Source organism: Protopterus annectens, chromosome 13.part0 (assembly GCF_019279795.1).
Source record: "Protopterus annectens isolate FY-2018-M chromosome 13.part0, PAN1.0, whole genome shotgun sequence".
In the NCBI taxonomy this organism is placed as follows: domain Eukaryota; kingdom Metazoa; phylum Chordata; order Ceratodontiformes; family Protopteridae; genus Protopterus; species Protopterus annectens.
Genome location: NC_056747.1, coordinates 720,580,187 through 720,595,233, shown reverse-complemented (window position 1 = coordinate 720,595,233; position 15,047 = coordinate 720,580,187). Strand labels below are relative to the sequence as shown.

Here is a 15,047-nt window from a genome sequence, read left to right as displayed (position 1 = left end):
TGCTAAAAAAAAAAGACAATACGCAGTTTGCGTGTAGATTGAGTTGTACATCAACATAATAATATTAACATAATAATAAGCAAACTGTTGCTCAGATCGCAGTACAGCGGGGATAAGGGAATATTCCATTTTCCTGACTGTAGTGCGATCTAGGAGTGAGAATACTAAAGTGGGGGGGGGTGCAGTGGGGGCTTGCCCTCCTGCATAAACATGAGATTGCACTGTCATCCCATTTGGAAAAAACTCTGTACCCATGAACTACAACATAGGCGGTAGTATACTTAACACCAAAAGTGTTATAAGAGACCTTGGGACACAGGTGGACAGTAGTCTCTCCTTAGATAATCACATCGCCACAGTAGTCAGGAAATCCTTCTACGTGGCACACCTCATCACAAAAGGTTTCTCATCCAGAAAAAAAAGAGGTCATTGTTCCCCTCTACTCATCACTTATTAGACCCATTATAGAGTACAGCGCCCCTTTTGGTATGTACCTCACAAGACATCTACAACAACTGGAAAGGCTGCAGAAATACCTCACAAAGAGGATTACCGGCCTCAAACAGATGCCCTACGCAGACCATCTCAAAAAACTCTAGCTTTACTCCGACGCATATCGCCTACTCAGAGGTGATCTCTGCCTAACATACAAAGCTATGTCAAACCCAGAGCTGATGGACATGCTCCACTTAAAGAAATCCCAATCCCTCCAAGCTACACGCTCTAGGGACCTAAACCTTGTCACCACAATAAACAGAATATGCCGTAGGGATAGATTCCTGTCCCAGAGACTTCCCATACTCTGGAATAAACTACCTATCTATATCAAACAAAGCTCCTCATCAGCACTCTTCAAGAAAAATCTTGATGATTGGATGGGAAATAGGAAATTCACCCCGGGGATCACCTCTGTGGCTCTGCTCGACAGTGGCACAAGAAAATAATTTTCTTGGGTGGCAAAAGCCAGGGTACCTTTTTGACTGGGCTTGTATAGGCCCCCCAGGGCCGATAGCCTAGTACCTACCTATGAACTTATGAACCTATAGTTTTATTTTTGTAGGTTTTTTGTCATTTTTTTCCACGAAAGTGCATTTTCGCTAAAATGCACTTTCATGAAAGTGAGTTCGCTGTAGTACGTTTCAATTTAATGTATTTTCGATGTAGCAACATAGATCCATATATATTAATAAATGTGTATATATATATATATATATATATATATATATATATATATATATATACAAACTGTGGTGGTGGTGCTGCTGCGTTAGCGTTGTCGCCTCACAGTAAGACATTTTGTCCTGTTCGATTCTCAGCTAAAGCATCTTCTGTGTGGAGACATGCGTGAATGGGCGTACCTTCGTTGAAGGCTGTGCGTCAGGGCCGTCAACTCGGCACGTAAAAATCTACTGCCAATCATCAGCAGTGGCAACCCCTAACCAGGAAAAGCCGAAAGACACAACAAATATATATATATATATATATATATATATATATATATATATATAGACATACACACACACTCAAATATAGATATACATAAAGTTAAATGAAAAATATCTAGTCACTAGGAAGACGGGCACTTCATGATTCGTTAAAGTATGAACTGCGGTGATGCACAATTTCCATAGAAATGCAACAAGTCCTCCTAATGTACGTTACATCTGGGCAGAAAATGAGAACACTGTCAAGAAACATACCTGAAAGCTTTACCTTACATATACACTTTAGTAAGTGATACCTCTGGTCAAAATGAAGACATAAAAAAACAGTACTATCTTTACAAATAACTTTACCAGCTGAAGATATCCTCATTTCATCTGCTGGCAGACACTGTTTCAGACCATTTCAATAAGATATGGTTTGAATGGGGTTCAGTACAAAAAACTTGGAAACTTTGTTTCCTAGATCCACTCAAATGCCTATGCACTACTTGTCTCTTTCTGTATAACTTACTGAAATTGCGTCTTAATTCTCCAATTCTTTATTTGTATGCAGTTTTATTACGTTAATTAAAACACTCAACTTTAGCTTAATGGGAATACCTGCTGTAAGCCACTGTATTCTTGTACTTTCTCTCAGAATTCACCTCCTGTGCAGCATTTAATATGGTGCAGCTAAAAAGGATGAAAATAGAAGTGGGTTCCACCTGAAGTGCTTGCACAATCAAAGGACAAAGTCATCCTGGAGAACTCTGTTTTACAAAATGTTCATTCCCTCTGAAATATCTGGAAAAGAAATATGAATCACACTTCCTAACTTGTGTTTCTGCTAGCCTGATATTCCCAGATGACAAATTTAATGAATAAACAAACTCAAAACCAAGCCCATTGCTCTAATAAACATAATTTCTCATGTACTCTTGATTTAGGATCTTTCCACTCTCCACAATCATGTAATCACAGCAACCAGGGTGACAACATAATTCCACAAAGTGCTCCAGCTTACATACAGCAAACACCTGAAAATAACAAGCAAATTTACATTAACAACTTAATTAAAGCACTGTTAAAGTAGTTGAAATGCTCTCTGGTTTTGAATGCATTTTAAGAGTGGACTCAAATTACATAATCTGTAATTTGAGTTTAGGGATGCCAAACCAGAAATTCAGAAGGGAACATTTTTTTGGGTTAAAAATGGTTAAGTATCAAAAGACAATGGTAAGCCCACTGGCCACATGTCCATTTTTCATGGTGACCCAGGTACACGGTCTGGTTAAGTGACTTTCTCAGAGCCGCACAGTAGACACTGAAGACATATGCCTGGAGTATCTGTCCACCTTGATAACCTCTGTTATATGTACTACAGGCAATAAGTAACCAATAACCTTAATTAGATCTTAGCAAATGATGTCACGTGCTTAACCAATATAGAAACAGGCTATTTTATGATGCAGCAGATATGGAAGGGAGGTGGTATGTTAATTAGAAGCATGCCATCTTTCTTCAGTGTTCCAGTTTTGGTTATGGTCTTTTGTTAAATTAGTTTTAGTAATTATTTCATTATCACATTCATTTTACTACAAGATATTCAACCTGAAGGAAGTTTTTATTTCGGCACTTGCCATACTAGGACTGCAATAGGGTAACAAGATAAACTCAACAGCTAGTATTAAGACAGTTAAGACCTTCACTTTGACAAAATGATACATAATGTGCAGCTCTGATATAAAACTGCAATGTTATACCTCTTGAAGTATACCTTCTACTTTTATATTCACCATGTAGGACTAAGAAGGGTACACGCAAAATCTGTTGTACATCAATTGTCTAATCCTAAGCAGAAAATGCAGCAGGAACACATACCTACATTTCTTTCCAAAGTTATATATGCCTCGTTTTTCTTTGTAATGTTCCTTTCCACTGAACCCAACATCCTCCTAACCCCATTCTAATTTCATTACTTTTTTTAATCACCTAGCAAAAACAATTGTATGCATTTCCCCTCAGGGTTTTACCATCTCTGCCTTTGGCTTCTTCCTCTTACTTAAGCTGCTATTCCATAAAGAAGGGAGAGAGAATCTCCTTTATAGCAGAGTTATTCCACCATTTCACTGTCCTCATCCCAGTCCTAATCATTCTCCCATTTTCTGGTCTCCCCATGTACAATTCCTTCACTGGTTATCAAACTGATCCAAATGCCTCTTTCTTGTCCTTGAATGTTCCTATTCTATTACAGTACTCTGTGAATCCATACTTCTTTGAGGAGGATGGTCCTACACAACTTAGCTATACCTCTTGATCAGATCCCTTTCTTGTCTGCACTTACTCTCACTACCACATGACCTTCCATATGTATGACAGCTCTCCTGTCTTTCAGGCTTTCTCTACTTTTATTTGGTTTACTTGATGGCTTTGCAGTTGCCCGCCCCTACTGTAAATTTGATCTGGGACACTCCTCCCAGTCTAGTGTCATAGGCTCATTCTACCTAATACAGAGAGAACATCTGAGAAGGCCTTCTGTTCCTCCTTTCTCCCTTTCTTTAAAAAGAAAAAAAATGCCTGAATCTCCTTGCGTTCTGACTGTGCTTCTCAAACATTTTGGAAATATAGAGTATATTTTAATGCATTTATTAAAACTGTATTTGCCTTAATACTGCTACAACTCAAGTGCTCTAGGTTGCACAGCATCTGAATTAAGTGTGTTTAGCTGCTTTTCTGTATATATATATATATATATATATATATATATATATATATATATATATATATATATATAATATATATATATATCTCAATAAAAATAAAGGCAGCTACACTCCCCCAGGCAAATGCTGTGTTGAGAAACGCACAAAATGTAGAATACACGATAAGAATTCCAACAACAGCAACCATGCGAAAGTTCTATTATCCTTGGCGTGGTGATAATCCAAAAATGTCCTCTTATTGTAGAAAAACGAGTTCTAAAACATTCTACTAACACATGAATTTTATTGTGCACTCAGTCGGTGGTAAGCGCTTTCACAAAATGCTTCTTCAGACCATAACGGACTGAGTAATAGAATACATTTAAAAACTATGTCTCCAATCATGACTTTCCTAAACAACAACGTCATTTCCTTCATTAATACATCTCAAAGAAGGTTCGTCACATGCAATAAAGACAAGCATTTGCTTACAAATCAATCTACATATAATTTCATAAATAAAACATATCTATGCTTATAAAAATAAACTATCCTACTTATAACAAAAAATCAAAAATGTATCTCAGCACAGTTAAAAACTTTGAAATAACAAGAATGTTTACTATGATTAACGGACATTGATGCTGCTGCATAAAACCACATAGAAATCCTATATAAACATAAAAATAGGCATAATGCATAAAATTCATAATAGAGCTAAATGCTATCGTCTGCTAGAATTTGAACATATCACCATTGTATACGCATAAGACCAACGTATAAATATCCAAACTCTTATGACACAGCATTTCAAACATATAATCAGTATTCCATATATACATCACTAATCAAAAATAATGTACATGAATATGTATGTATATATACAAACAAAAAATCGATGGAAGTCAGAAACCGGACTAAAACCGAGCAAAAGTTTCTGACTCCTCCGAAGCATATCAACACCTCATATAATTCCTAAATGACTTAAATAACTGCAACAAAACGTCCCCATATACATCATTATATCAAATCTGATATAAAGAAAAGTGTCCCAAATATAATATAATACTAAATATTTTAAATATTTTTAATATTTTTAATGAAACATTCTTATAGTTTTAATTATTCAAAATCTATATTATTTTTATTATTATTTAAAACCTATCACTGTATTAAATAATCAAATTATCTATCAACTATAAAAAACAATCAATAAAGGTAGATAACCTACATTGTTACCTCACCCTGAGACTCTTGGAACGAAGGACTGGTTTAATGGACATCCTATCATTTAAGCCCTTACCAAAGTCTGCCCTAAGGCGAATAATCCATTTCATTTCCTTTTCTTCGGTAATATTAGTTACATTCCCCCCTCTAGAATTAGGTTTAATGGTTTCAATAACCATAAACTCAAACATATGCATTGGACCCGTTGTCATTACATGCTTTGCTAAGGCATTAGTACTAACACCCGTCCTAATGTTATAGAGGTGTTCTCTAATTCTATTCTTAAGTAGCCTGTCCGTTTTTCCTATATAGAATGAACTACATTCAACGCATGTGGCTAAATAAACCACATGCTATGTCTCACAACTGGCCACACAATTAAATCTAAATTCCTTACCAGTATCAGGATGCACAAAAATATTTGATTTGTTGATATATGCGCAATAATTACAGGCTCCACATGGAAACGTCCCTTCTTTACCCAAAACTCTTTGTTACAATGTGAATAACATAACATCCTTCTAATATTCTTCCTATTTTTATATCTAAATTTAGGTTTATTTCCTACTACTTCCGCTATTTGTGGGTCAGTAAGTAGGATTCCCCAATGTTTTTCAAAGATGTTATAAATCTTATCTCTATCTTTGGTAAAAAACATGGGTATTTTGACATCAGTGTCCATATTAGTACCTAAAAAAGGCACACACTCAGTTTGGTTCGAAAAATAAGGTTTAGCTCTATTTTTCCTCAAATAATCAATATTGGAAAGTCCTTGATTAAGATCATTAGAACTATACCCTCTATTTGAAAACCTATCCTTCAAATCACCTAGCTCACATTCAAAACCTAAATCTGTATTATTCAACCTAGATATGCGCATAGCTTGGCCTCTGATTACGTTCTTAAAAACATAGTTAGGATGCATACTACTCCGATGAAGTATTGTATTCCTATGACAATCCTTCCTATGTATCCCAGTATCAAAATAGCCATGGCTTGTTCTTTCAACACATACATCTAAAAAGTTAACCTTCTCTTTTGAAAAGGCCATAGTGAATTTCAAGTAACTAGTAGCTTGATTCATTTGCTCAACGAACACTCCTAGTAATTCAGAGCTTCCATCCCATAAAAGAAAAACGTCATCAACAAAACGTTTGTAAAACATGACGTTCTTCTTAAATAAATCCATCCTGTATAAGACATCCTCTTCCCAGAGTGCGAGAAACATATTGGCGTAGCTATTGGCACAGGATGTGCCCATAGCTACGCCGTCGCACTGTAGGAAGATGGTGTCCTCAAATATAAAAATATTATTTTCGAGGACTATTTCCAAAAACAAACAGATTAAATCTCTAAGTTTTTCATTATAAGCACTGTGTCTTTCAAGATAACTCTTAATATAATTAACCCCTTCAACATTAGGAATAACAGTGAATAATGACTGTATATCGAGTGTTACTAATAATATATATATATATTTACATATATAAACTTCTCTGTATGTGTAGACTAGCTATTTATTCTACTGTATTACTGCCTCTTAAATCATTTTTCAGTTGTGCACTTGCCTTGCTTCATGTAAAAAGTTTTAAATTGCTAATTTTGTAGAGCTTTAATTGCATTTACTATTTAGGACTACACACTCAAGTGTGTTAGCCTTTTCTGTGTTTATTTACTGTATTATTGCATTGTTTAGCCTGTTCCAACAAAAAAAAAAAATACTATCTTGTTTGCTCGTTTCCCATCTTTCATAGCCAGTCCATATCACAGGCTTTGCTTGTCTCAGGACTTTATTTTCTGTGTTCAGAGCTATCCAGACCTTGCTGTGGTAGAGGAAAGTCCTACTGCTTACCAGTGGGAGTGGTGAGCATTGTAATGCCTATCTAACACTAGAGGAGTGGTTTCCAGCTCTGAAATTGTAATTTTATTAGCCTTTTTGGACTGATTTTTATCCCTTTCAACTTTCTGGCTTAAAAGCGCGTGTGTTTGCGCATTTTTCACGTCATGCAGCACTGCAGGGCTACAGTTAAACTATTCCAGGTGCCAGAAAGTCTGCTCTTCAAATTTTCCATTAGAATTAGCTAGTTTCTCAGTAGTAGCACTAAATCTGAACCCCTGTGACTAGCACTTGCTCTAGAACCTGCTGGAAAGCCAGAAACTGATACAAGCACTCAACTCTCCTTGTCAGTAAGGAGAAATTGATCGTAGGCACTAAACAGCCTATAATTGCAAAGTACTTTGGAAAGGTAAGGGAAAACAGCTCTTATACTTTACAAAAAAAGCACCTAAACAGGCATTTCCAAGGGTCAGCTTCCGGTGATTTCTCCTGTCCACCTGGTGAATCTGGGCATATTGGAGCAATGCGGCAACTGCCTCATGTACACAGACAACCCTCTCCTCCTACCACCCAACACTACAATCTGCGAGAGATGCACTTACATAGACAAACTGGAAGCAAGGCTCTCGCCAGCCAAGATTGTGCTCAAGAGGAGAAGGTTAAAACCTGCACTACACCTCAAGCAACACATAGCCCTTCAAAACCTACACCATCAACACCCACAAATAGCAACACTAAACCCACATATGCGGAGGCCCTTAACATTAACCTGCCCAAGCAACAAGGACTTCTGAAGCTGAAAGGCAAACAAACACCAGTCACAACCAAAGTGACACACAGCTCACAACACCAGTGTGCCATCCAACAACAGCCCCTACGGCAAGACAATGTACCCAACACTTTAGTCATAGGTGACTCTATAGTCAGGCACACTGATGTCCCACTCACCAGGCTGAACAAGGAGAAAATTATACTCATCTGTCTGTCGGGTGCCAGAATCCGCCACAACACATGCACTCAAGTCAGTCCACAACAAGTACAAATACAACTCTGTCATTGCCCATGTTGGAGTGAATGACTTGAGACATACCTCCCTGGACTACATGAAAAGAGATATGGAAGAGCTCTCGGATCATGTGGCTCGGGCAGGTATGACCCTAGCCCTGAGTAGCATCCTGCTTTCGCCCAGAAAGATACCACAGTACAAGGACAAAATGACTGACTTCAACAATTAGCTAAGCTTCTGGTGTCATTCAAAGGGGATCCAGTATCTGTCTGCCTGGGAGGACATGATTGACAAACCACGATGCTTTGCCAGAGATGGTCTGCACCTGTCACCCCTGGGATTCAGGTTACTGGCTAAAGCTCTTGCCACCCCAATAGTGCCTTTTTTAGGCAAGGTTCAAAGGACAAAACCACCACCGTAACAGATACAAGCATGCAAAATCTGAAGGTAATGCTACTTAATGCTAGAAGTATAAACCTCAAAATGCACTCTCTCGACGCTCTCCTAAAAATGGAGAGCATAGATATCTGTGCAGTAACTGAGACCTGGTTCAAGGCTCCAGAGAGCACCCTTGCAATACCAGGCTACAGCTCTTACCACACTTTTCAGCCAACAAACCAAGACCGAAACACTAAAGATGGAGGAGTGTCCATATTTACCAAGGATATTCACACCTCCAGGCTAGTTGCCCAACACAATGCATCTGAAATTCTCCAGGTGCAACTAACTCTAGGTAAGACTGCAATCCAAATTGTAGCTTGCTACAGATCCCCCACTATGCCCCAAGATTCTCACTACACCTTTCTAAACATACCAGAAAATATTAAGATACAACCAAATACCCTAATACTGGGTGATTTCAACTACCCTGCCATTAACTGGGAAAACTACTCAGGTACCAACACCTTTTCCCAACAGTTCTTGGAATTCATAAATTCCAACTCCATGGATCAACTAATCCATTGTCCCACCAGGGGCTTCAGTATTCTAGACCTGGTCATTACCAACATGGGAGATGGATGCTCCACACCAGTAGTCACCCCCTCATTGGTCAGGCCTGACCATAAGCAAATCACCCTTGACATCCACATCCCACCCCCAACCCCCCAGTAAGGAAACCTCAGTAAAAATTTCTCCAAAGCCAACTTAATGCTACACAAGCCAGAAGTGACAAAATTCATGGCACCCATGAAGACGGTGATCTGAAAGTTCGACTGCTGAATCCTACATTAAGGCACTGTACGAGCACATCCACTCGTGCATGAATCATGCCATCCCAAATAGAACCAAAATACTCTCCTCCAAAAAAAGGAAGACAAGCTGGTGGTCTCCTGACATAAACAGACTATTCAACAGAAGGAATAAACTGTTGCAGAAAAGAGGAAAATCCCAGGATGCAAAAAACTCCCTTACCAGCCTCAGTAAGAAGCTGAGATCCCTCATAAAATCCTCAAAAGCTAGTTACGAAAATAAAATTGCCAAAGATTCCAAAGACAACCGCAAGGCATTCTATAGTTATGTCAAGAATCTAAAGGGCAATGCTCAGATCTGCTCGGAGCTACAACAGAATGGCATTAAATATACTGATCCCAAGGATATTGCCAATATCCTGGCAGATCGATTTAGTGCCAACTTCACCCCCCTTCTCATCTCCTAAAGGGCCCAACTCAATACCAAAAGATTGTCAAATTCCGGTAATCAGGGCCACACAGGTAGAAGCCGCACTCACCAAAGCTAAGAATACAGCATCCATGGGACCAGATGATATCCCAGGCTGTGTACTACATGAACTGCAAAATGAACTGGCACCTCACCTAAGTGTAATGTTTAATCATAGCCTCACCTCAGGCTTCGTAACCACTGAGTGGTGCACAACTACAGTTATCCCACTCTACAAGGGGAGATCCACCTTGGATCCCAGGAACTACCGTCCCATCAGTCTGACGAGCCTGATCTGCAGGGGCATGGAACGCATTATCATGGAACTTATAAACAAAGACATTGGCAACCTTCAAACTTTGGGTTCGTGAAGGGCCGATCTTGTCTCCTGAACCTGAATGACTTCTTCAAATCAGTCTCCAGAGCTGTGGATGAGCGTAAGGCAGTCCACACAGCCTACCTGGACCTCGCCAAGGCCTTCAGCAACATCCCCCACTCTGGAATCATAGATAAACTTACTAAGCTGGGCATAAATCCCTACATCACTAGATGGATTGCCAACTGGCTTACTGACAGAGCCCACACTGTAAAAGTAGCAGACTCCAAATCCAGCTCCAGACAAGCGGAGTACCTCAGGGTTCAGTCCTGGGACTGCTCTTGTTTGGCATTTACTTCACTGAAGTACAGGCCAACACTAAGGGACTCTGGCTAACAAAGTTCACAGATGACTGCAAACTGGGAGCCATTACTGAATCCCCAAATGATGGGGATATACTACAAAAGGGCCTTGCAGAAACAGATGCTTGGTGCCAGAGCCATGGGCTAAAGCTTAATGCCAAGAAATGTATAGTTATCCCCTTTGGGAAAAACCATGTACCCATGAATTACTACATAGGTGGCAGTACACTAAACACTAAAAGTGTGAGGACAGACTTAGGGACATAGGTGGACAGTGGCTCGATAACCACATCGCCACAACAGTCAGGAAATCCTTCTATGTGGCACACCTCATCACTAAGGGCTTTTTATCCAGACAAAAGGAGGTCATTGCCCCACTGTACTCATCCCTCATTAGACCCATTATAGAGTATAACGCCCCATTTGGTATGTACCTCACAAGACATCTGCAACAGCTGGAAAGGCCGCAGAAATACCTCACTAAAAGAATCGTAGGCCTAAAGCAGATGCCATATGCTGACAGTCCAAAAAAAAAAACTCCAGCTATACTCTGTGGCATATCGTCGACTCAGAGGTGATCTCTGCTTAACATACAAGGCCATGGCAAACCCTGAGCTGTTGGACATGCTCCACTTAAAGAAATCCCAATCCCTCAGAGCCACACACTCCAGGGTTCTAAACCTTGTTATCACAATGAACAAAACATGCTGGAGGGATAGGTTCCTGACCCAGAGATTCCCCATACTCTGGAATAGACTGTCCATACATGTCAAGCAGAGTGCCTCCTTGGCCCTCTTCAAAAGGAACCTTGATGATTGGATGGGAGATAGGAAATTCACCCTGGGGATCATGTCAGTCACCCTGCTAAACAGGAAGTAAATATTGTGGGAAGAAATATCCAGGGAATTGTTATGGTTAGGCTTGTATAGGCCCTAGGGCCGATAGCCTAGTACCAACCTATGAACCTGTGTATCAGAAGTGTTTGTGGAGTACAGTCCTAATAGTACCAGCACACATGCACTCACATGGAAGTTGGGGAGCTTACGAGTATAGCAGGTAGAAACAAGATACAAGTCTGCCATGTTCAGCTTAGAATGAAACCTACAGTGAAACATACAAACATTAATGCACACCACAGTATGAACTCTCATACAGGGAGCAGCACAATGCTTTTTACTGTCAGTGACTCTGCAAAATTCAGAGAAAGGTGAAAGCTGCATTCTTGTAACCAGCCTCAAAGCCCTATCTAACCTCCTATAGTTTGTTGCCTCATGCGTGTGCCTCATGCTTTTTTAAATAGGAACGTGGACCCCCTTATGTATCAGAAAGTTAATGACTGAGTAAAGCAGCAAAGAAGTAACTATCCAGACATTACACTTACAATTTCATGACATCAGTGTTCCACTATATGGCTGGATAAATATGAATGTTAGTGAAATGAATGTAGCCCTGCCTTTGCTGCCCAGTCCAGTGTCCTGACTGGAGTAACAACAGTTAAAAAGAAGTACATGTGCAGTTTAATCTAACACTGTATACTCCCAACTGGAACCTAACTCTGTTCTGTTCTTACTGTCCAGTAAATAAGGATTAAGGCTTCAACTGTCTAATCAATATTTATAAAGCACCTGGATCTAGTGAGGCTTAACCATGAAATTCTAGTTTAAAGGTACATATCTAATTACCAAAGCTCATAAGCTTGACAATATAGTGAAACTTTAAGCAAAACAGTTTTTCACTAAAAAAAAAAAAAATTAGTTCCTTTCATTTTGCAGTTGTTGGCCTGAGCTCACAGAGTGAAAATGATCCTTAACTAGTATGTCCTAGCCATCCAGGGTTTGTCGAGACAGGCAAGTCTCAGTGATTGGAAGCCAGCTTACCTGTCTCAGGAAAGAAGAATGGGGTCCAGCTCTGCTGAATCATTCTAAGTGGAAATGAGTGGAAAACATACTGCAGGACCTCAACAACACAAGAGGACAAGAGCAGACACTTGCATGTTAGGTACAACAGTAGGGCCACTGAAAGAAAACACCCAAATTGCAGTAAGATACTGGCACCCTGGTAGCCATTCTTTTGACCCACTCAAGCTTGCGCACTACACCCAGACTTCATAAGTCATTTTTCGTGTACAAGGAGAAAGCACTCCATCTGAATTATCAGATTTAACATTTGCTCTTTACTACTACTACTGCCTACTTTCACTGATTCATTAACATGTCTCAACTGTGCAGCAGATTAATAGAAAATACAGCAACTTCATAAGTTAGCATCACCTAGGTATAAGAGTAAGCAAATGAATGTGAAACAGATTTATTTGAGTTACACTACATAAAACTAATAAAAGAAGAGAAGCTCACCATTTTCCTTACAGATCTATATGGCATTTTACTTGAGAGTCAGTCTTCACTGCCAGAACAGGTAAAAGTACCAAAAAAGTTTACAAGTTCCTTCAGTTATAAACATTTACAGAGCACTACTAAGAATTACATTTTAGCACATGCATTATTATTTTAGGAATCTACATTAACAATGACACAATTTAATTCTAAACAATGACAAACTACCATTGCTGTGGAGTTCTGCAAACCAAGCTTTTTAAAGGAAGAAATTAAATCTACTCGCGGAGTTACCTAGTTTTCAACAGAAGTCATTTACTTACTGGATCAAAGACCAACATTCTGCAGAGGAGATGAACAGCTTCATGAGTGGCCTGACTTGACAATGTGTACAGGACAGGGAGAGATGGCTGCAAAGAAATACAACATAGTAGAACAAAATGTTGCAAATAAAATGATTTTCAACTATTTACAAAAGTAATGAATAAAGAACATAACGTTTTTACAGCTAAAATACATATCCTTAAACAGCAAGTTCTGATGTGATTTTTTAATTCTGTACTCTGAGACATTTTATAAAATGTACATCGATATGATTTACTAGTGATAATCACTGAAGACCTCCAGTTTTTCTCTCAAGACATACACAAAAGCACACAAACATGAAAACAAGATGATAAGAAGTATTAGGCATCAGTGAAACAACTTGCAGATATTGTGCAATAATGCAACAAAGTGAAACTTGTTTACTTACCATAACAAAAGATCTATAAGGAGGAGGTCTATTTTCGTTAACTAGCGGGATCAATTGGCACATAAAATTCTTCTAGGTTGCTTGGAACCCTCATCATTTCCATCATGCCCCTCGAATATCTATCTCTATAGATCTTCTGTTATAGCAGTAATCAGCTAAAAAAGAGGAGAAGAAAAAAGGAGGATCCAGACCAAACAAGCAAAATGTTGGGGACGGAAGGAAGTTGTGTAATGGAGATTTGAACTTTTCTTAAAGATCCGTCATTATATTATGTATGTAACTTTCATACCTGTTGAGAACAGATTCGTCCTGTAACTAGCAAGAGAGCACTAGCTAAGAGAGCACTAGCTAAAGTTCCTGGGTGAGCTACATCTGGAGATCACATCTGGTATGCAGTACCTTAAAAAGTGTTATGGGAAGACCACAGTGCAGCTGTACAGATGCCATCTAAAGAAGCATTTCAAAAACAGGCTTCAGATGCTGCCAACACTCTGGCAGAATGGGTCCTTATTGACATCATAAGGGTTTCCCTATATTTTGTGCGATAAAACTTTGTGCAGCTAGAAGATCAGGGTGAGCTGGGATACCATTTGGCCTAACCTAGTATTAACAAAGATTTGGTCCTATGTACATATAATCTGACCAAGAACAAGAACAGGAAACCTCGTAGCTTCATACCTTTATTCACAAACTTGAGTGCTTTTGTCCAGGTATCACGGACTTCATCAGAATAAAACAACCATCTCAAAACTTGTTTAAATATTACAAAACTTAAAAAGTACAACCCCACACATTCAAAATAACCTATCACAAAACGTCACTAATTAAAAAGTCGCATTGTTTAAGAGTTTCCCACCAAGTTGCATTTAACTCTTGCAGTACTGATACACAACTAAAACATATAAGCAAGCTTTTAAGTGTTAACTACTTAAAGAAACATGGTCATTAACATCTGGGTATGTTACAGCATTACTTCGTAAAATTCACTGTAATTCCAAATATTCTAGATAATATGATTCTGGTCCCCCCCCGGGACTCAAATCACTTTGGTCAATAATACAAAATTTAAATACATGGTCTTTATTTTCACAAATATGTCTGAATAATGCATTTTTAGTGTCCATTTTTCTGATGTCATAGAAATGCTGATATATTCAGTCTTTAAGAACCCTTACAGTTTTTCCTGTATAGAAACAATCGCATGTCTGACATACAGCAGCATATACCACTCCTTTAGAATAACAGTAAAACCTTCTGGGGACATTTACCACAAAATGTCCCCAAGATTTATTTTCTTAGATACCAAAATGTTACAACATCGGGCACACGCCCTACACCAAGACATTTTTCCATCTTTGTGGTTTCTACTATTCTCCGCCCTTTCAAGCAACTGCTTGAAGCTACTTTCTTTTTTAATCACAATGTTT

At 38.8% G+C, this 15,047-nt stretch overlaps 1 protein-coding gene across 1 annotated transcript in view; it reads right to left on the bottom strand.

The window, feature by feature from the left end:
* The window catches only part of NLK (nemo like kinase), a 1,170,696-nt gene that overhangs the window by 310,057 nt on the left and 845,592 nt on the right, over positions 1–15,047 (bottom strand). Inside the window, exon 8 of the mRNA XM_044054405.1 lies at positions 13,190–13,276. Coding sequence (XP_043910340.1) covers positions 13,190–13,276 — 87 coding nt within the window. The remainder of the gene's footprint in view (positions 1–13,189; positions 13,277–15,047) is intronic.